Raw genomic sequence first — 22,247 nt, 5'->3', positions numbered from 1 at the left:
TTTTCTGCTTGCCGCAATAAGACTGTACATCTCCTCCTCCAGCTGGCTCGATCGGGGTGATCAGAGTCAGGCTGGGAGATGTTAAATCATACGGGACTGTTCTTACTGTATATAATGTTTCAGATGTCTATTTTATTTATCATTCTATTGTCACTTTATTGTGTTGTTGTTGTTTTGTGATGTGAGCTGCTGTAACGCCTTAATTTCCCCTCTGGGATCAATAAAGTATCTATCTATCTATCTATCTATCTATCTATCTATCTATCTATTTAGCGATAGAGACAGTGCGGCGGTGTGTTTTTATGTTTTGGTCTATGTATTTTTGTTCAACGCAAATGGGAAGTAGTCGTGCAGTTGCAGCTATATCGGGTAGGGGTATCTCAAAATGTAAAGCCAGAAATTTTAGAATACATGTTATATGATCTGTATAAGGCTTTTTGAAGTTTGTCCACAAGCCCCACCTCTCCCTGCCAAGGTCTTCATTCTTGTTTGGGTGCACGCCATTGGCCATTGGCTGCCTTTTCAGTGGCGTAAAGGACCGGAGTTTTTGATTTGACCAGACGATTAGTACGAAGACGATATTGCCTGAGCAAACAGATAACTAAAATAAACTTTTTTCGGAATATGCGCACAAACTAGACATGCCAACAAAATATGTAGGCCATTTAGAAATAATTTGGACTCAAACACAAAAAAGCAGCTCGTCTTTGTAATAAAAATAAACACAACCCAGGACTGGATTTACATATGTACAGGCGGGCAGCGGACTGGCAGGAAATCTTCGAAAATAATGTGGTAAACTCAAAATCGTTTCTACATTTGGGTTATACACCTAGCCTACCATTTGTCAATGAAAACCTTTATTAATCAGTGTTTGGATTTTAGAATAGGGCATATGTTTTTCGTCACTTACAAAGTGGCCACCTAATGTCGGACTATTGTTTACACCAATGGACCCGTTGGATTATTGGACAAATGAAGAACTACTGCGCTTTTTCCGTTCCAAGAGAACCGAGATGTCGTGCTTTCATCCACCGTATACCTTCCTTAATCAGCTCCGAGACGACAACATCATTCCGGAGGACCAGTACAAAGTCAGTGAGAACCTACAACCAAACCAGTTGTTCACAACAATCAAACTTTATAAACACACCTCTCTAATAACAGGCGCTCTTGCCAATGAATGCGAAGTGAAGATTGCGAAACATGAATGAGAGAATGCATAGGCTAGGCCTAGCTACATTCCCAAACCCCAAAGTTGCTTCTGTTTAGCTTGTGCGTGCCCCTGGTGTTAGACTATTCTTACATTTAAGCGTTGTGTACATGTGATTATGGATTACTTGGCGTCTTATTATTGCGTCTGTGACTATGAAATGAGGCCTTTGTATTGTTGTATTGCTTGTTAAACACAATTTTAAATAAAAATTCTCTCTGCAGAAGGTGATCAACATAAAGAGTAAAAGTAAGAGAGAAATGGGAATGTACGAGCTGCTAGACTGGTTGGAGACAGAGAGACCTCAAAATATTAAGTTGTTCTGGAGCTGCGTGTTCAAGGATCACCTTCTTCAGCGGTACCCCACTCTCCGCCTGTTCCGCAACAGCTTGATTTACGGTCAGTACAGTGTAATTATAATGATAAACTTTATTTATATAAAACACATTTCATACGTGGGGTTGCAGTCTCCCTCACTCTTAGTTTGTTACATGGTATCAATGCAGACATAATGGTTTTGGTGTTTTGTCTTTCAGGTTACTTGTTCGATTTAACTTAAATGCATTAGACTTTCCTTATATGATGAATTATGATACATTTCCAGTATTGACTGGGAACAGGGTTATTTCATGTTTTTCTGTTTTGAATGCTCAACAAACCATTTTTTCTGTGATATGTGGTGTTCGTTCTAGACGGCATCCAACCAAATGCAGGATCATTAGAGTTCAACAACCAGCCAGTGAAGGTGGAGGAGCCAGGAGTGGAAGTGGTCGAGACAAAAGTGGAGAAAGACAATAAGAGGCAGCCTCCAGAGGAGGAGGAGGAGGAAGTGGTGGTGGTGGAGCCAGAAGTGGTGGTGGTGGAGCCAGAAATGAAGGTGGAGAAAGACAATAAGAGGCAGCCTCCAGAGGAGGAGGAGGAGGAAGTGGTGGTGGTGGAGCCAGAAGTGGTGGTGGTGGAGCCAGAAATGAAGGTGGAGAAAGACAATAAGAGGCAGCCTCCAGAGGAGGAGGAGGAAGTGGTGGTGGTGGAGCCAGAAGTGGTGGTGGTGGAGCCAGAAATGAAGGTGGAGAAAGACAATAAGAGGAAGGCTCCGGAGGAGGAAGAAGTGGAAGTGGAGCCAGAAGTGGAGGTGGTGGAGACGAAAGTGGAGGTGGTGGAGACGAAAGTGGAGGTGGTGGAGACGAAAGTGGAGGTGGTGGAGACGGAAGTGGAGGTGGAGACAAAAGTAGAGGTGGTGGAGACAAAACTGGGGCAGGCTCCAGAGGACGTGGATGTGGAGGTGGAGAAGGACAACAAAAGGGAGGCTCCAGAGGAGGGGGAGGAGACAGGAAGTAAAAAGAAGCAGAAAATAATGGGCAGGAGTATTGTGTATGAGCTGCCAGGCTCATCATCCAGCTCCACCCAGGCCCAGATGAGGGAAGACCTGAAGCCCACCTACGGTACGTCCCAGGCTTCAGTCTCCCTGGAGAAAAGAACAGGCCTTGAGTGAGAATGGCTTGCATCCTTCCCTAACCTCAAACTTAACTTGATCCAATATTGATGATGTGAATATTTGATATGAGGAACTTTGTAGAATAGCCTCTTTAGGGTGGTTTCCTCCTTGACAGAGATTAAGCCAAGCCCTGACCTGGACAAAATAACACCTTCAATTGAGCATCTATTGAAAATCATAGGATAGGATAGGCTAGGATAGGTTTAATCTAAGTCCAGGAAACTGTATATTAAACTTTCAGTAAGGCGATGTTTACTGTAAGAAGTGAGTTTTAGCTTTGAAGTGGAGCTCTATACAAAGCCCTTCAGAGGAGCTCATTTCCTTTTTAGGGCTAGGTCAGGGATAGTGATTCAGAGGCCACATTCTCAGTGAAATGATTCTGAAATGTTGATGATTTACCCCAATGTCCTTACTCTTCTTCTGTCTCCCAGGCTCTACTCTGCAGCCAGAGAAGAAGGAGAACAAACCCCAACTCTATCGCCCAGACTCTTCTCCAGAGCGAGAGAAGGAGGAGGACATCTCGATGCTGACTAAATACAAGACCCAGCTCCCCGTCACCTGTAGGGAGTTCAGTATCACACTCTACAGGGACAAATTGACACTAGGTGAGAGGGAATGATGTAGAGAAAATGTTTTTGTTCGCTGTGTTTGATTCTGTGTGCAGTTAATTTGACTTTGACATTCAGCCACAGGATTATTATTCTCATCCTGGCTCCTGACAGTGAGAAGCATCTCACCTGTCTCTTTATTCACTTTTCAGAACCTGAGGTAAAGAAGAAGAAGGAAGAGGAGGCAGAGGTAGAGGTGGAGCTGGAGACAGAAGAAGACCAAATGTATGGAGACGGAAACAGGCCAAAAAGACCTTCTATCTACGATAAGACTAAGACTGTCAACAGGAATTTCCCTGTCATGTGTGCAAACTTAAAGGGCACACGCAGTAGCGTCAGAGGTGAGAAGGAACAATGGAGAGTACATTTTGTCGTTCTCTGTATCTGATTCTGTGTGCAGTTCACTTGAGGCTTGATCAGGGTTAGATTCAGAGGTTCTCAGTGGCACTCCTGCACTTCTTTCACTTCTCCCAGAAAAATGTTGCAATTACAAATGCTTTGGTATTCACATGTTTATTTATTTTGTTTGCATTAGAACAACACAGAAAAAAAGCAGAGCCAAAGCCAAATCTGATATCATTCCACATAGAACTCCAAAAATGGACTGGACAAAATTACCTGACCTCTCCAATCACACTTTGATACAGTGAAGCATCTCACCTGTCTCTTTATTCACTCTTCAGAACCTGCGGAAGAGGAGGTGGAGGTGGAAAAAGAGGAAGAAGAACCACAGAAGGACATTTGGAACCTGCCTAAATACAAGACCCATCTCCCCGTCACCTGTGGGACGTTAAAGGGCATGCTCAACAGGGATAAAATGGCCTTAGGTGAGAGGGAACGATGCTATTCTCTGAATCTACACCCTGCACAGTTCCTTTGACTTTGGGAGTGAAACATCTTGCTTGTTTTGTATTTTAAGTAATCTCCGCTACTCATGGCAACATGTTTTACTAAGTTTCCGTTTGAAGAGGGTATGTTTGAATGAATACCATACATTGATGGAAGGGGCAGTTACAATACTGTAGTGGTTGAACAGCAGTTTTTGACAACTGACATTAGTAGGCCTGTTTTAACAAGGTGCAAGCAGATGCTATTTGATCAGAAGATGTCCTGTATCTTCCTCCTCCACAGTCAGCATGTTGATGTGTCTTGTGAGTGTTGTACCCTCCTGACTTCCTTATTCCTGTGCTCTAGGGGAGCCGTGCATCTTGGTCAACGGGGAGTGGGTCACTCCTCCGGTCTTTATGAAACTCGTGGGACGTGGCTTCTGGAAGTGGTATGTCTTCTGTCAGGACACCCGTCTGTGCCAACTCATCAAGGTACAGTAAAAGGGAGAAAGGGAGGCTGGCATCCAACATATACAGGGTATTTGTATTTATTCAGAAATGTGAGGGCAGCTTAAACCATTTCCTGTGGGACATATATCTAAAACATTTCATGTAAAATATTTTACTCTGTTGGCTGTTATATTAAATTGTCTCTTTTACTGTTACCACAGCATATGGAGCAACATTAGTACAAAGAAATTTGGCCAGACAGAGCAATAGGCCAAAACGTATAGCCTATTGTTGAAGATGTACTCTACTATTAGAGTCTCTAAAGCAGTGTCCTCCTCTCTCTACCTCTCACCCAACTCACCACCATCATCATCATCATCATCGCACCCACCTCAGGAGGGACATCTGATATGTCCAGGCTATCAAAGGAGGAAGGCTGTTCACAGTGGACAGGTATGAGATCATTTATTTGATCTGATTCACAGCATAATTATTTTGTTAATGTTTTCACCATAATGATGTGGCTTATCTGTGTAACCACAAGTTCTGTTCTGTTGTTCTAGGTCAAAGCAATAACACATTGGAACACATTGGATAGCTCAGTCACAGGTTAGTACACAGATCATAATCAGATCCCAGTTCAAAGTAACCTCTCTGAGTCCTTCAATCAATATCTATAATGATAGATTGGATATTGCTTCTTCCCTAACAATCAGTCATTGTAATGAGCACGTGTAACGACAGACCCATAGTTTCTGCTGTGCATGTTAAGTAGAGTAAGTTGAATGAAACACAAATAAAGCTACAAACATGAAGTTATCTTGTATCCCAATTACCCACGCATGATGCTGAAGACAAAGTAAAGGTATATGTTGTTATCAGATGTTTGGGAGACCTGACCTCTCCAAGCACGCTTTGATGCAGTAAAGCATCTCACTCTTTATTCACTCGTCAAACTTTATTTGATTGTCTGACTCAGAAACTGAGGTAGAGGAGGAGAAAGAAGAAGAAGAAGAAGAGGTGGAGGAGTACGAAGACATTTTGCTAAAGAGTATATCTCTGAGAATTGCAGCAGAAGAGGACAGCAGCGATGATGCTGTTCATATGCAGTCTTCACAGTGACCTGTGGGTCCCTCGCAGGGACTTTGCACACCTTTGCATCAGGTGGGCGTGTGTGTAAATGTGTTTGATTGCATTTGTTTGTGCTTGTCCAGGACAATCATTCTTACCATTTTGCATAGATGTTTGATTCCTTCCATATTTCAGAAACTAGTGAACATTCTAATCGTTTGGCCTACTCTCTTTGTCTGTCTGCGTCTCAAATGACACCCTATTTCTAAGACAATACACTACTTATGTTTCCTTGGTCAAATAGGGTGTCGTTTTGGGATGAGCCTTCCTCCCTCTGCCTCAGTATTTAACACAATGTACAGTTTCTCAACCATGATTGTTAATAGGATCCAATAGCTGGACAAACATCCTATCAATATTCTGTAAATGAGGAAAAGCTCAAAAACTTGATCCATGAACTGGATTGTGCTACCATTGTAATGTGAATCAGTCTATCTATGGTGAGTTGACTTGACTTGAGTGGTTTGCCCCATTGACTTGAGTGGTTTGCTGTTCAGTAAATCAAGTGTGTCTGAACTAGTTTGTATTATGTGAATGATGGTGGGTGATTAGTTTCAGGATCTCTCAGTAGGAACATGGGTGCGGAGACTGAACCATTTTGCATGACTCTAAAATAAAATATTCTCTCTCTCTCAGGATTTGTCCTGCGTCTGCGCCTGCTGTTCCTCCCAGGAATTAATAGGGAGCAGAAGTCAACCTCACTCTGGTTTACAGAGCTAAACACATTTAATGATTGTATACAAAGTATGCCATGTGGAGTCCTGTGTCATCTGTCACTTGAAATGGTTGAATTACCATTTAACACAAACTGTTATAAAAGGCAGAAAACAACAACCACCAGTTACTTGAGACTTGTCTTATTTTCTTGGTTATGGCACATGAAATAATGATGGGGGATTTTCAGGACTGTGTTTTTCTATACAGTGCCTTCAGTAAGTATTCACCTCCCTGGACTTTTTTTTGTCTCTGATCTACACAAAATACCCTATAACATCAAAGTGAAATTTATGTTTTAGAAATGTTTACAAATTAATTAAAAATTAAAGGTTGAAATGTTTTGAGTCAATAAGTATTCACCTCCTTTGCTATGACACTTACAATTTGCTCAAATGCAAAAATGTCGTCAATAAGTTGAATTGAGTGCAAGGACAATAGTTCATCATGTGATTTCTGGTTTGCGTAGGACTCAATTACACACTGTGGATTAGGCTGTCACTACCAACTCTGCAAATTTCCTAATTTTCTCTTGATCCAAACAAACTCCTCAGTCCCTGTCGGTGACAAACATAGTGTTTCCGAAATGTCTATGAGCAATACATCAATATCGACACGATGCTAAAACCCAGAGTGGGCGGGGCTTAAAGGTCCAGTAGGTATGTTTGAGCTTTAAAATGGTGCTAAAGGGCCATGATAAATTGGTAGCTGAATGTACAGTAGTACTCACACAGGACACCAGTCAGACGGAAACCCAGGAGGGACAGCAGATGCAACACTCCTCCAGATAACCCCCATCCATTCCAGTGCTTTTCCTGCTGGTAGCCGTATCCAGCTCATGCCATAGCTGCTAAAGGTAAACCCAAAATCTCTCCCATACAGGAGAGAGAGAGTTTTTTCAGGCTTATTCCGGAATGGACTCCAGACTATGAAGTGTAACGAAGAAAAGAACGAAGGAAAATCTATCGAAATATCATCAATGTTACTACCTGCCTGGGCATCATAACTGTTCAAAACACATCTTGTAAAAATGGAGTTTCTTATAAGAGTTTTCTTCCTTAATTGAGTACATAGCCCCAACAAGTCCAGCAGGAGGTGTAATTTGCCTGTCACCTTTAGAGTGTTAGAAATTATTTTTATAAAAACAGTTTATTATTGCTATAATAAAAATACATTGCTCCAGTGTGCTAAATTTGCTAATGTGATGGCCTGTTGATAAATGAGATGAATCAAGCATTAGTCCCATAGTGCGTTGGATTAATACATGGAGAGGTTGAGCCAGGTCATCAAGAAAGATGTTGCAACACACGCTTACACAAAGAGCTATAGTGGAATAAGGACAGGCTAGGGAGGACATACCAGAGTAGGTATTTTATCTCTTACAGGGTGCTGACTCCGCAGATGGGATGAATGGTGTGACCAGCCCGTGAACAACAAGGGATGCGAAGTCTAAACCGCGGTTCCTCCACAACCAAATAGCCAATCACAATCATTTTGTATAGTGTAAATGCTTTGTTTGACTGTTTGAATGCATCCATTTTTGGAGGGTTGGTTACAGATTAACAGCTTGCTGACTGTGATTTTCTTCTCCAAAAGTGGTCCTTGTACAAGCCTAGAATTCTGACATATAAATAAATAGCTAAAAGTAAGAAGTAGTTTGTCTTCTCCTTCAAATAAAGAACACGTTTTCTCACAAGAGCAAGGAAGACAACTCCTCATTGACATCATATGAGTACACAGACTGAGGGAGAAGTAATTAGCATTAAAATCATGGTTGGTTTGCAGCATTTCAACAGACACATAAAAGTGGTAACTAAGGTTTGTCTTGTTCAGAATGGATGATGTCTAATATCAGTTATGTGTAGTTTTCGTGTGTCTCTTCAGTGAAAAACATAAGAAATAGTACAGTAGGCCTATGTTAGTTTGAACATAAATCTCTTGTTTCAACAAAAAAAACAGCACAAGGAAAATACCAAACTACTGCAGTCCTTGTGCTTTGTTACTGTCATGTGAGATAAAGTTTATCATGCCTAAGCTAGCCATTATGATGAGTAAAGCATCATGTTCACGTTGCAAAATATAGTGGGGACCAAGCATCTTGGAACCCATTGGCAGTATTGAGGTATACCTCCTTTATTTGATTCCAATTAATACCTTTATTAATATTGCTTGGGATTGGGGCAAATGGGCTATAGGCAATAGTCTATATCGGTAGATGGGGCTAGGGCAGATGCAAGGTCATAACTTTCTTGCGCTTACACAAGTGCGTCTTGCTCATCAATGGACAGGTTTCAAGCAGGTTTTTCTAGTTATGCCAAGAACCTATTCCCCTCTCCAATACAATGCCAGTAGTCGTGGTTGGGGAAACCACTGGCACCCGGAAATACGTACTTTTTCACCACTTCATAAGCAGTCAAAGTTGGCTGAATGTAATAAAACAGAAGGTTGCGACGACTGACAGACTGACTAGCTAATTTAGTTGTTGGGTCGACAGGTGAGTTTCAACTTCCCTACCTGAGCATTTACTGTTTGTACTTAAAGGCGATATGTTGTAATTGGCAGAATTAGGTCATGCAGTTTTACAGATAATAAACTTTATGCATCATCAAGGGAAACTTCCAGGCTTTTTTTTTGTGGCTTGTGCCACAGACGTCTAGACGAGCATGCAAGGCTATTTTATAATTTATCCAGCCAAAATCGTTAAATTGCCTCGCGTGAGGGAGTGATAAGACCGCCCACGCTTTCAAGAAAACGTTGACGATAAATGGTTACATTAACCTAACTGTCATAAGTTTTTCACCTATCAAGTAAGCGATCAGCCGTGATCACCTCGCGCCGATGCTTTTCGCTTTTGCGTGAATTATTTGGTGCCTTTTCGCTGGCCGTGTCACGTACAAATCTCATATTTTATTGTCTGTTTTGAGAAGGTAAATGTGTATCTGTGTGCTGTTTCGCCTGGCTGTGAATCATGATGGGCGGGGTACATTTTCACAATGATAATTGACCGTTGATTGCATGTTACTCCAGGTCCACTACAGCATTGTCTCACTAAAATAACTACAACCTGGCCCTTCTAAAAGTTGGCCAGTAAAAAATAGGTCACTTTGAATTCACATTGTGTGAATCTAGGTTGACACAAAACATCTATTTCTGTTTACCTCACCAGTTTTCTACACTTTATGTAGTGCAAGTGTGTATCTAATCTGTCAAATGGTCTCAGACGTGTGTGTGTCCCTCAGGTCTGCAGAGATGGACGACCAGAGCGATTTGATTGACCGGCTGCGGACAGTGTTCCGTTCAGGCATGACTGTTCCAGAGCATTTTCGTCAAACCCAGTTAAAAAACCTCCTCTCTCTAGTCAAAGAGAATGAGCAACAGATCCTGGATGCACTCCACAAGGACCTTTCAAAGGTACTTAAACACTTCCATTATTAGGAGGCAACACTGTATAGTCCAGCCCTCATACAGAGAGGTATGCTCCATAGTGTGCCTCTAGTAAAATGCAGTATACCTCTTCCCCATAGTTAGCTGGATTGAGACACCTTTCACTGTGATGGATTTATCAGCAGCAGTCACATTGACCTGACCATGGCTGGTTGCTGACACTCCATCCCTCAACACACACACGCACACACACAAACAAGCTCCTGTCCTCCATTCTCACTCTATTCCCTTCTCTCTTTCTCTGTCTCTCTCTCAGCCCAAATTTGAGTCTATGTTGTCAGAAATAGAAATTGTGACAAACGACCTGTACGTCGCGATGGACAACCTCAATACCTGGATGCAGCCAGAATATGCGGGGAAGAATTTGGTAAGGCCTTGCCATTCATACACTCCAGTGTTAACTGCAAGTTAGCACACACACACACACACACACACACACACGTCATGTCCAGCTGCCCATTGCCTGCTCATTAACCAAGTGGAATCTATGCAAGTGTGTTAACTTGCATTCTACTCTATGATCGTCAGAGTGAACATTGTCTCTGTCTCTTTCCCCCGCCTCCTCTATCCCTCCTTATTTTATAAGGCTACAAAGCTGGATGACTGTTTTGTGCGCAGGCAACCCTTGGGGGTTGTTTTAATCATAGGAGCATGGAACTACCCATTCCAGCTCATCCTGTTACCCCTGATAGGGGCAATCGCTGCAGGTAAACGTCTGCGCACATCTTTTACATCCAGAGGCTTTGAATCAAATTCTGATGTCATTATTGATTCTGTGATGATGTTATCAACCAGGAAACTGTGCCATTGTCAAGCCGTCAGAGATCAGTCAGGCCACAGAGAAACTCCTGACGGAGCTCCTCCCCAAATACCTGTCGCAGGTAAGACCTGTAGATGCATACCTGTCTGTATTGTTGCTTATCTATACCTGCCAGTTACTGTTACCTTTTTTGGTGTGTGTGTTTACTGTGTGTGAATTATTATTTTTTTAAATATATGTTTTTAGGGCATTTCTGCTTTATTGGGATAGAGATAGTAGAGATTGACAGGAAGGATGGGTGAGAGAGAGAGAGGAGGGATAACATGCAGGATATGTCAATGGCCGGAATCGAACCAGAGACCTTGCGATGATATGGTATGCGCCTTAGTGTACTATACCACTGAACGCCCCACTGTGTGTGAATTTGACCATTGCAGGAGTGCTATGCGGTTGTGTCTGGTGGTGTAGAAGTCACAAAAGCATTGCTGGAGAAGAGATTTGACCACATCTTCTACACAGGTAAAGCCACACAGAGAGCTATTTAGTGGAGATCTACTTTACAATCAGTTTAGTTTTTTTTTACGGGGGAACGTTTGTAATGTCACCCCTCTCACCCTCTCCTAATTTTTTCCCTGTTGTAACATCACCAGTCTCCTTTCTTTCCCGCTTCGCTCCCTCCCCCAGGCTCCCAGGCGGTGGCACGCTCCGTCCTCCAGGCAGCCTCAGCCTACCTCACCCCTGTCACCCTGGAGCTAGGCGGCAAGAGCCCCTGCCTGATCCACGGCGACCTCCACATGCCCTCGGCCGCCGCCCGCCTGGTCTGGGCCAAGTTCTTCAATGCAGGCCAGAGCTGCGTGGCACCCGATTACGTGCTCTGCACTGCGGCCACCCGTGACGCCCTGCTGCCCGCCCTCCGCAAGACCCTGGAGATTTTCTATGGCGCAGACCCCCGGGCGGGCCCAGACATGGGCCGCATCGTCACGCCCCGCCACTGGACCCGGCTGATGGAGATGCTGGGGAAGTCTCTGGGGAAGGTGGTGATCGGAGGGGAGAGCCATGAGGAGGAAAAGTACATTGGTGAGTATGGGGGGCAGTGTACTAAATGTAGTACACTGCCAGCTGCTCAAGTTGTAAACAAAAGGATGGTCATCATCAGTTTGAGCTACAGCAAAAGGTTTCGGAGGATGGAGACTTTGCTGCCAACTTCCCGTCCCCACTTTTTACTTCCTTCATCCCCAGAATCTCAATCGAAAGATGAGATTCGGGGATCCGAGAATAGACACATGCTGGATGTGGGTGTAGATTGCCTCTTTTTATTTTATTTTTTTGCCAGGTTGTCATTGTAGAATACATGTTCTTAATTGAGCTGGTTAAATGTGAGTAAGGGCTCTCCGTGCTTGAGCAAATACCTTCATACATATATCGAATCGTCATCAAAGATAGTGTGACTTAATTAACTTACAGTTCAGTACTTTCCTATAAACCTCTCTAAATCAGCCCCTCTGCCCCCTCTCTCTGTAGCCCCCACAGTTTTGGTGGATGTGCTGGAGAATGATTCTCTGATGCAGGAGGAGATCTTCGGCCCCATCCTACCCATCATCACCATCGAGTCTCTAGAGGAAGGCATTGACTTCATCAACCGCAGAGAGAAGCCCCTGGCCATCTACGTCTTTTCTGACGAGGCCTCGGTAAGACCAAGGCAACTTTCTTCTTCATGTTTTCTCTTATCTGTAACTTAAAAGGTCAAGTAGAATGGAAGCAGGTTTCTGGATTATGTTGATTAGGCAGAACTTTCTAAAAGGTTTTTGAAACATTTCAGTTTTTTCACTGAAGGGTATGTGTGTTTGTTAATAGCGGAAATGAGTCCAGTTCATAATTTGCTCCTGTAAGGACATGATAAATGGATGTTGTTGCCACGCTATCTCTAACAGAATATACATTGCCCCTCCTTCCCCAAGATTATCAACACAGTGTTGGAAAACACTAACAGTGGAGGCTTCTGCTCAAATGATGGTATAGTCCATATGGCTCTGCCAAGCCTTCCCTTTGGAGGAGTGGGTAAGTGTGTGTGTGTGGGGGTGGGGGTGGGTGGGTGTGTCACCTATGGGCCAATGTTCTTTACATCAGATTAAAGCCACTAGCTATTCACCTAGAGTAATAACCTATTATTATCAATTCAAGCTGGTTATACTGTAGTATAGATGTTGCATTTTTTACTCCATTTAACAATGTAAAGCACTTTACAACCTAATAAGTAAAAAAAAAAATACATTTGTTTTTTTTACACCATGGTGGTAAATCAAGTGCTATGGTGTTGTCCTAACCTGCCCCCGCCCTGCCTCTCCAGGAATGAGTGGGATGGGCAGCTATCACGGGCGCTGGAGCTTTGAGACGTTTAGCCACAGGCGGGGTTGCCTGCTCCGGAGCTGGGGTCTGGAGAAGATCAACGTACTGCGTTACCCCCCCTACTCAGAGTCCAACCTGAGATGGCTGCGCTGGGCCACCACCTACAAGAGCTGGGGAATCCCATGCTCTATCTTGTGAGACTGCTGTGTGTGTGTGTGTGTGTGTTTTTGTGTGTTTGCCTGTTTTATTAAAGACTACTCACCTCACATGAAAAATTCACTTAATTCTATAATTAACACTTACTGTCACTTACCCAGCTCCCTAGCTGGTTGTTTGCTCAACTTGTTTACGTAAGAGACATTTTAAAAGTGTTTTAGAGCTTTTGTATCACCTTTAATTTGAATATCTATGTAAAATACATGATTGATGAAGCAATGTTTACTGCCCTTTTCTATTCACCTGAACTGAGGTCAATCACTTTCTATTTATTCCTTCTGTTAAGCTTCGGGTGGGATTGCTTTCATGGGCTCATACACACACACACAAACAATGTTTTTATCAAGAGTTCAGTTTCATAGGCTGCACAAAGGGCTGAGGGGGGAAAGAAGTAGAACTTGTGGTTCTGGTTTAACCAGGTTACGCAAGTCATGCCATTGGTTACACATCCCCTACTTTACCTAATCTAAGCATCCACCATGTTGTTTTGTCCAATGTTAAATCTTCTGATTGTTGCAGATGGAGGAGAGAAGGAATCCACTGTATACTATTGAAATGTTATATATTTGTATTTCCTGTCCTTCTACTAAGGTCAATGGAGAGCCAAATGGCCTTTAACATGGCAAGCCACTTGCACAAGACCCCTTCATTAAAGATGGGGCTGGTTCTTCACAGCATATCCTGCCTTATACTGTTCAACACTGTTACAGAGTGGTATTGTTACAGGTGCAATATGAATTATGTCCATTATAAAATGCTATTGATGAATACCTTTGTTGGCTCATTACTTAAACTTCATCTGGACAATTTCTGTGGTGTAGCGATTACGCTGAACCTGTAACATTCCAACACTACAGTATAGCCCCCCCTGTTAGATTAGATTAGATTAGATTAAACTTAATTGTCATTGTACAGAGTACTGAGACAATGAAATGCAGTTGTGGTCTTGAGGCAGGCAGGTGTGCCTGTTTGTCTTGAGGCAGGTGTGCAGGCTATTGTTCCATCCTGACAATTGCTTCAGCAGATCAGGACCTCAATTAGCAGTTAAATCAGGTGGTGCTGCTGGTCTGGAACAAAAGCCTGCACAGCACACACCCTATAGCTGTCATGGATCAGGGTTGGGAAAGTGGGTAAAGTAAAGTGGGTCAAATTATGTAATGCGAGTAAAGATACCACATTTTCATCTCATCAGAAGAAAGAAAGAAATACACAATGCAAAAATCTTACAAGACAGGCTTCATTTATTGACTGTTCAAAATCCCATGCGATGTCATAGATCCTGGGCTCAAGTACAGCAGTGTGAGGCACACTAGACTTACACGGGTCACATTAATACTCAAACAGACACTTCTCAACTGAAGCAATGAAGAGACATGACTTGTGTTGCTGGTCTTTAAGATGTGCGTCAATACAAATATTCAATTTTCTTTTACCTGAACATCAACAGTTGTTCAAACTAGCTCAATGCTAGCTTAGGTATGATTTAGAGACAATTATATTTCAGTTTATTCAAACAGACATTACTATCAGTTCAAAAAAACTAAAAAAATGTGAGGGCTATGTTACTGTTTGCATTCCACAATGTAGAGATAATACTCTGTGGTAAGTGAGTATAGTGTATTTCTATATGTGGAAACAGTACACATCTTTAAGTTTTGGCCTAAATTATGATATCAAATTAATAAAAAATGTAAATATCCAAATGTTGCTGCTGCTGCCTTCTTTCGTTCCAGAGGTCCATCCAGCACAGAGGTTGGGTGCATCTCAATAGTCTACAACTCTCCTTGTCTCCTTTCCTTCATATGTACTCATCTTGAAACTCAGGTTAAGAGAAAAGCAACATGGTGCAGGTCTAACACGAGTTTTCTTTCACCTGTCCAGTGCTTTAGTGAAAGTGCATACAGAGGAAAGGGGACCAAGGTAGGGAGCCACTTTAGACTATTGCACCCAGAAACATCTTTCTGCTTCGGTGTCAGTTCAGGGCTCGGGTTTGTAGGAGGATGTGGGGTTGTTCCCGATGGGTCCCTGGTCGGGGATAGGGGTTTCGGAGGTGGGCGAGGGGCTGGCGGCCGCGGGGGGCTCCTTCTGGACCAGTTCAGGGTCATCCTGGCCTGCCTGAGGAGGATGCACCAGGACCCGGTCTATGATGCCAAAGTCCTGGGCCTCTATGGGGCTCATGTAGCGGTCCCTCTCCATCACACCCTCTGGGAAATGGAGGACACAGAGGAAAGAAGAGAAATGAGAAGAGAAGTGAGCATGAACTTTGCAACCTAATTAAAAGCGCTGTGTGATTGTAAAAAAAATGCAATCCATCATCATAAAATGATCAAATGTATAATAAATTGGAAAGCTCTTTACAAACCACCATGTGAAAAGTGTAATGCAAGCTATTAACCATCATCATTACTAGTAGAATTATAGACCATCACTTTGTTCTTATACACTTAACAAGCTTATAACATTTCCCATATAATCAGAAAATCATGATGGCCCCACTGTTGACAATTATGGGGATAATGAGGAGAGGGGCTCAGTCAGTAACCAAGTTACTCATAGGAAGAGCTATTGGATTAGCTACAGGAGTCAATAATTGACATCCGTTCTTAACATAGGACTCAGAGGAACCTTTCCATATCATTGTGAGAGCTTGTATGTTGTCTGTCTGGAACACGTTAGGCTTTCCCCCTCTGAGCCAGACTGTAAGGTGCCCAACCCCTAACTTACCTATGGTTGTCAAAAGCTGGCCGGTGTGTTTTGCATATATGCGGTTGATCTGCCCCTTCAGCTTCATGATCTCCTCGGCCTGAATGGCGATGTCTGTGGCCTGACCCTGAACACAGAGAAGAAGAAACGTGTGTTTTACCATCATAGCAGCATAGAGAGCTGAAGTCATCAAACACTGACATAAATGGTCCATACAGTTAGAGAATTCATTTCTTTGTGCCCATACCTGATCCAGTGGAGGCTGGTGGATGTAGAAATCAGAGGATGGGCTCATTGTAATGCATGGAATGGAATGAGGAATGCTATTGGTTTTCCATGCATTACAATGAGCCCATCCTCCGATTTCTTCCCCTACCAGCCTCCCCTGGCCTGATCTCATCTTCCTCCCAAATCTCTTTACAACCCCTTCACATCCACTCAACTCTCAAGTCATTGCCCTGCTGTTGGGGTGTTACGGTCAATGCCACCCCTATCTGTGTACCTCTTCCCATTGCCTTTGTACACGCCACCATAGTTCACGCGACTCAACACGCTTCCCCCTGGCCCTTACCCTCTCACCCCATGCCACCTACCTGTATGCCTCTTCCCAGGGCGCTTGCTCCTTTGGTTCTTCTCCTTCACTCCTTCACCCCCCTACCTACTTAGTTGTAACCCTCTCACCCTTACCCCCTCCCACCACCTGCTGCCTCTCGACTCCCTCGCCCCCTGCTTCTTACCCTGGCTCCTCCGGATGGCTGGTGCACCATGATGCGGGCGTTGGGCAAAGAGTGCCTCATGCCAGCTGTGCCTGCAGCCAGGAGCAGGCTGCCCATGCTGGCTGCTTGGCCCACGCACCACGTGGAGATGGGGTTCAGGATGTACTGCATGGTGTCATAGATGGCTAGGCCCGCCGTCACTACACCACCTGGGGGGAAGAGAGGAGAGTAACTGTCACTGTGTGTGTCTGATACTGGTGAGACACACATACCTAAAGGAAGCACTTTTCAGTTTTAGAACGCAACCTTTAACTCTGTCCCCTAATACAGTAATCTGTCTCCCGTCTGATCTCCCATCCATCCATCCATCCATCCATCCATCCATCCATCCATCCATCCATCTCTCTCTCTCTTTCCTCCCCCCTCTCTCACCAGGGCTGTTGATGTACATGTGGATGGGTTTGTTGTTGCTCTCTGACTGCAGAAAGAGTAGCTGTGCGATGACCAGACTGGCAATATTGTCGTCAATCTGAAAAGAGAGAGAGAGACATGAACAAGTGAATCACAGGAGTTGTTAACCTAGCCTTTAGCTTTATCTGGTAAACACTGTCTCCTAGGAGCCTTGGTTAAACAAGGAAAAAAACCCGTACACTGTGCTAGCAAAGACCCACTTATTATACTGCCAGGATTTCGGTCTGAAGACCTTAGTCAAAGCACAAAGCCTAATCCATGAAACAGAGTAACATAGGTATGTCCACACAGAATGAAACGTGAAACATACCGGCCCCATTACACAGATGATCCTCTCCCTCAGGAGACGTGAGTATATATCATATGCTCGCTCTCCTCGACCCTGATAGAGAACGAGAAGGAGAGAGATGAGAGGTCTACGAATAGCAAGAGAAAGACCACCTAGGTCCAGAGATGACAGTAGGTGACTACACATTTCATAACAACTTTAGTTAGTCCCAGTTGCATCTGTTGCAAGTCCTGAACATAGCTCTGTTGAGGTTCCAGTGCTTACCGTCTGTTCTACAACGATAGGTATGAGCGGACTCCTTAATGGAGAACTATGATGGATGGATCTGCATCCTTTTAACGTCGACACCCCACACTGCAACACCCTCTGAGAGAGAGAGAGAGAGAGAGAGAGAAGGGAGTTTCCATAAGAGAATACATTTAAATGTTTTTCTTGGAAATTATAAAACATGTGTTCCATGTGTGTTTACATATCATTCATTTTATTTCAGAACACTTGCATTATGTCCATTCTTACCACTCTGGTCCTCAGTGCTTATACAAGCTGATATTTCATCATCATCATCACCACCACCAACTCCTCTCACCACTGAAGTTGAAATTGCCATTTGCTTGCCAATTTAGCAACTGCACATGCAATATACTTAAAGGCAATGTTGACATAACTATCTGTGTCAATTTAGCAAATAAACACGCATGTTAGCTCGCTAGACTATGGAGGTGCAGTGAGTTACACAAGTGCATGGCATCATCGCTGTATGTTTAAAACTATTCATCTGAGATGAGGGAGAACGGGTATGACTGACAACATTCATACAGACAGTGCGTTCCCTTTAGTTTAAAAGGCATTTCCATAATATGTGTCCAATGTTTATCTAGAATACTTACTCGTATAAGCATAATTGTAATGTGCAATCCCCTCTGCGTGACCCCAAATGTAACCGGAACTAAATCTCCTCTGACCATTGAACTGTTCCTGAAGTCAGTACGGTAACATTCCTCCGTCATGTGACGAGTTTGTTTACAGCCTCGAATGTTGTTAATGGACGCTAGAGGGCAATGCTGCACTACAAAATTCCAGTGGGGTAAACTTATTAGGCGGCATCCTAATAATAAGGTTTTGGATAAGAAATAATTTAAAGTAGGCTACTATCGACAGAGCACATTTTCATGGATGCAAAGACAACATGAATTTATAGCTAAATGCCCTAGGGTGTATTGCATTGATACATTAATACTGGAGTTCTCCCAGTAAAGAAAGCCAAAATAACCCGTGACATCATATTAGATGGCGAACTCTATAAATAAACAAATGAAAAAAGAGCACATGACATGACAGACCAGTACTGAATAGCCTAATGAAATCCTCGTGGCAATGATATGTCCTGTTGAAGAAAAAACCCGCCTCAGAAGAGCCTACAGTCAAGGCTGGTTCTTTAGAAAACCACTGATAGCAGAGACCCGTCTCCCAAATGCTCTTTCCTTAAACTCACACCAGGCTCACACCAGATTATACCAGAGTATAAATGTATCAGTGTATCATCATCATAAGGCCTTTTGTAATGGGGCGAAGATCTAGTCCATACTGTTTGTGCTACAGATAATAACCAAGTAGTAATAATAATTCACTTCTAATTGGCTTTTTTTTTACAAGGAAACATGGGATTCTCTGAAATTTACAGTAAAAAAATACTGCAGAAAGAAAAGAGAAAGTATTATTTTTCCCTTCATACCTAGGGGTATACTCTCGGCGTAGGGACGCCTTTTGGATTTCGTGTAGAAAGGAACCCAAAAGGATTCTTTCAGGGACAGCCTTTTTTAAGAGTGTATGTAGTGCGTTTTCTCAGTCAGAGAGAGAGGGGGCACTTGAGTCACGCTGGCCCAGGCAGTCAGACAGTTTCATTTCGGTCTTTGAAGAGATAGGCCGAACACTTTCACCCTTCCACTTGGCTGGGTAGTGGACGTCGCAAACATGTCGAATAACATCGCAAACAGCAGCAACTTGGTAATCGCTCAAAAGGCAGTAAAGCAGCTGCGGCTAGAGGCGAGTGTCCGCAGGATCAAGGTAAAGAAGCAATTGCAGACAGCCAGACAACTAAAATCGACTGGGTGTAACTATTGACAGAACTGTCAACATGGCCCTTTGCTTTGGCAACTAGTGTAGCCAGCCTGGTAAAAGCCTTGTACAGTTATTTTGTGAGAGAAACCTGTGTTGTAATTTTTCTTTTCCGAATTTTTTTTATTTTTGTCCATTATGAAAATGTAACAGTTGGAGTAGCCAATGCAACCAAGTAACAAGTTCAGTGAAGTGGCCAAGTGGACGGCATCTATCTTTCTGAATTTAACGCAATTTCGGCAACCGCTCAAGATGACAAAGTCATGTATGTTGGCATAATTGTTTTATGGCATTTTGAAACATAGCGCAATTGCAGGGCTTATAGGCTACAGCACTCGGCGTAACAACTTTGCATAGATATAATTCAGGGATTGTAGTGTAGCCTACCCGTATGTAAATAATTGCTGCTAAAAATATACTTCAAGAGATTGTGAAAAGTGATTTCCCGCTGGGCTCTGCAGTCCGGTGAGAGCAAACAGCTGGTAGTTTCCGTGCAGTGCAACACAGTGGTGGCCTTTGTTGATTGTGGCTATGTGACAGTGGTGCGATTGTTGGCCAGTTAGTTCTATTAGGAGAAAAGACCAGATTAGTCTTCGTGGAAGGCCTTAAACCACCTAGGAACACTCAAAGCATAGAATAATTCTGGAGATATAAAGTGGGCCTATGTTATTAATTACATTATAATGAAATAGCTTGGGGATATTCCATATTATCACTTAGCAAATTGTCTTGCATCAAGGAAGAGCTCTATCCAATGCTAAGTGTAAACGTAGTAATAAAAGATATATGATGTTTGTTACTGCTGAGTGTGAGAGTGTTTCAGTGTTTCCTCTACCTATGTATGCAAAGACCAGGCCTCTCTTGAAAAGGAGATCCTATGCCAATGATAAACTGAGTAAATTTGTGTTTAAAATTATTTCATCTTTAGCCTATATTGCTCTTTCTTTTTTAATCCCAGGTATCCCAGGCAGCAGCAGATCTGAAGACATTCTGTCTGCAGAACGCCCACAAAGACCCTCTCCTCATGGGGGTCCCCTCCAGTGACAACCCCTTCAGACCCCCCAAGTCCTGTGCCCTCTTCTGAGGTGAGACTCACACACACATGCTCAAACTTTGTGAGAAAACAGCACTAGGAGTATAGTGACACCAAATGAAGATATATACTGGATGCTGAAAAGCACAAGTGTTGGCTATGATTATGCTAATGATAAACAAATCTCTCTCTCTCTCTCTCTCTACTTATTCCAATCAACAATGAGGTCGGCCCTTTCGATTTTGCTGAAAACACATACGGGCAGCTATACCTCAAACTACACTGATAGTTTTGTCTTGCTTTATCTCTGCAGGCAATGCTGATGACGGAGGACCACACACTTCTAAACATTCCCTAAGGTCTTTCCTATTTCCCGGACCCTCTCCCCCCCCCCCCCCCCTCTTTCCATCCCACCTTGTCCAATCACTGAAGACCTCAAGACACACAGACCTGGCCAGTAGGCTAGAGAAACACAGCACAACTGAGAAAAATTAGATTCATGAGATTCACTAGATTTTTCCAGATTTTAAATGTTTGGAGTCCACAAACAATTGTTATGCAGCATTAAAAAGGAAATAGTGTTACAGGTGATATTTTTTTCGAAAAGAGTGAAAAGAGTATAAATGTGTTTATATACAGTATGGTAACAGAAACAACTTGGAAATAGAGGGCTCAAACTCAGGTCATGCAACACCAATTTCAACACAGGTTTTATGGTGTAGCTCATTATAGAAAAATATGAAGGATATTTTGTTTTAATCTTTACTAACACTACGGACAAGTGCTATGGCTGTGGATCGCAATGAAAATGCCTTACCTCAGAAAAGTTAGTGGCAATAGCCTGTTTAGTAAATTGAACACAAAACATACATGCTTTGCCATCATTATTCAAAGTCAGTGTCCCCACCCCCCCACCCTCTCTAACCCTCAATTGACTAGAATGTGCCTTAGAATGTGCCAAGCTTCTGTTGTTAAATGTTCCAAATTCAAGGAAAAACAACCTACAAGGTATAGAAGGCCTCACATAGTGGAGGCCTGCCTTCCAGGGAAAACACTTTTAGAGGAACAGAATGAGTTGAGAAATGACACTATAGTAGGAGTTATGTTAAGGAACCATAACATGTTTTTATTACAACATGAAGTGTTGCGAAAGAAGGGTTGAGAATAGCACAGCGCTGTGCCTTGTGTCCTCTTTCATGACCATTGATAGCTGAAAGGACTGCATATGGTTTCACGATATTACCTAAGCTTTCAAAGCAGTGGCCACGAATGAAAAAAGATGAGGAAAGGAGACATGGATAATTGTGTCCACAATGAATTGGGCAGTATGAATGCAGAGCCCTCTTTTCTTTTCTTTTTTTAAGTATTTCAAGTATTGTTAACAAAAGACTCTAATTGAAGGACTTAGAATGTTGTAAACACTGTCAACCTCTTGTGCCTTAACAGAACATGTATTGTATTTGTCGTAGATGGTACTGTAACATGTATTGATTGAATAAATGTTTTATTTCACCAATAAGATCCTCTAGAGTCATGTTTCAAAAGGGAGTTTTCCTCTCCGCATGCACGCTCAGTTGTGATCACACAAACTGCAGGCAGATACAGACATATACTTATCTAAAAAGGGCTGTAGATGGACAGAATGAAAGTGTATGCTTGCATACAAAGCAAACATTTCGCCTTTTGGCCACAAGAAGGCGGTAGTGAACTTGATCT

The 22,247-nt window shown here is 42.9% G+C and overlaps 3 protein-coding genes across 5 annotated transcripts; 2 read left to right on the top strand and 1 right to left on the bottom strand.

The window, feature by feature from the left end:
- Positions 1-576: 576 nt before the first annotated feature.
- Positions 577-6,769, top strand: LOC310809468 (uncharacterized protein). 2 transcript variants are annotated; one of them, XM_083676737.1, is made up of 12 exons: positions 577-1,094; positions 1,438-1,612; positions 1,906-2,144; positions 2,496-2,655; positions 3,140-3,313; positions 3,469-3,657; positions 4,000-4,143; positions 4,511-4,635; positions 4,990-5,046; positions 5,157-5,202; positions 5,573-5,757; positions 6,361-6,769. In XM_083676737.1, exons 1-11 carry the CDS (start codon positions 951-953, stop codon positions 5,713-5,715), a joined length of 1,596 nt encoding a protein of 531 aa, XP_083532863.1. In that variant the 5' UTR covers positions 577-950; the 3' UTR covers positions 5,716-5,757; positions 6,361-6,769. The 2 variants fall into 2 exon arrangements, with proteins under 2 accessions (XP_083532863.1, XP_083532862.1); XM_083676736.1 differs by having other exon boundaries at positions 1,906-2,655.
- A 2,029-nt stretch (positions 6,770-8,798) lies between these two features.
- Positions 8,799-13,972, top strand: aldh3b1 (aldehyde dehydrogenase 3 family, member B1). 2 transcript variants are annotated; one of them, XM_083677566.1, is made up of 10 exons: positions 8,799-8,932; positions 9,678-9,849; positions 10,139-10,249; positions 10,469-10,589; positions 10,678-10,763; positions 11,080-11,161; positions 11,327-11,719; positions 12,164-12,330; positions 12,601-12,700; positions 12,990-13,972. In XM_083677566.1, exons 2-10 carry the CDS (start codon positions 9,688-9,690, stop codon positions 13,184-13,186), a joined length of 1,419 nt encoding a protein of 472 aa, XP_083533692.1. In that variant the 5' UTR covers positions 8,799-8,932; positions 9,678-9,687; the 3' UTR covers positions 13,187-13,972. The 2 variants fall into 2 exon arrangements, with proteins under 2 accessions (XP_083533692.1, XP_083533693.1); XM_083677567.1 differs by having other exon boundaries at positions 8,805-8,932; positions 9,659-9,849.
- Positions 13,973-14,427: 455 nt separating this feature from the next.
- On the bottom strand, positions 14,428-18,340 carry clpp (caseinolytic mitochondrial matrix peptidase proteolytic subunit). The gene is made up of 7 exons (XM_083678000.1): positions 18,271-18,340; positions 17,648-17,749; positions 17,405-17,476; positions 17,056-17,152; positions 16,645-16,832; positions 15,929-16,034; positions 14,428-15,408 (listed from the first exon to the last, which is right to left on the bottom strand). The coding sequence occupies exons 1-7, from the start codon at positions 18,280-18,282 to the stop codon at positions 15,182-15,184; spliced, it is 804 nt and encodes a 267-aa protein (XP_083534126.1). The 5' UTR covers positions 18,283-18,340; the 3' UTR covers positions 14,428-15,181.
- Between the last annotated feature and the right edge of the window lie 3,907 nt (positions 18,341-22,247).

Source organism: Argentina silus, assembly GCF_951799395.1.
Source record: "Argentina silus genome assembly, chromosome: 9".
Lineage (NCBI taxonomy): Eukaryota > Metazoa > Chordata > Actinopteri > Argentiniformes > Argentinidae > Argentina > Argentina silus.
This window is presented reverse-complemented; position numbering and strand designations above follow the sequence as displayed.

Coding starts and splice junctions, on each gene's coding strand:
- LOC310809468 (XM_083676736.1), top strand. CDS start 951: ATGGACCCGTTGGATTATTGGACAAATGAAGAACTACTGCGCTTTTTC. Junction 3,314..3,468: donor CAGGGACAAATTGACACTAG/GTGAGAGGGAAT, acceptor TTCACTTTTCAG/AACCTGAGGTAAAGAAGAAG. Junction 5,047..5,156: donor AGGCTGTTCACAGTGGACAG/GTATGAGATCAT, acceptor CTGTTGTTCTAG/GTCAAAGCAATAACACATTG.
- aldh3b1 (XM_083677566.1), top strand. CDS start 9,688: ATGGACGACCAGAGCGATTTGATTGACCGGCTGCGGACAGTGTTCCGT. Junction 9,850..10,138: donor TCCACAAGGACCTTTCAAAG/GTACTTAAACAC, acceptor TCTCTCTCTCAG/CCCAAATTTGAGTCTATGTT. Junction 10,250..10,468: donor AATATGCGGGGAAGAATTTG/GTAAGGCCTTGC, acceptor TTATTTTATAAG/GCTACAAAGCTGGATGACTG.
- clpp (XM_083678000.1), bottom strand. Junction 16,833..17,055: donor CATGTACATCAACAGCCCTG/GTGAGAGAGGGG, acceptor TCTTCCCCCCAG/GTGGTGTAGTGACGGCGGGC. Junction 16,035..16,644: donor AGCCATCCGGAGGAGCCAGG/GTAAGAAGCAGG, acceptor CTCTGTGTTCAG/GGTCAGGCCACAGACATCGC.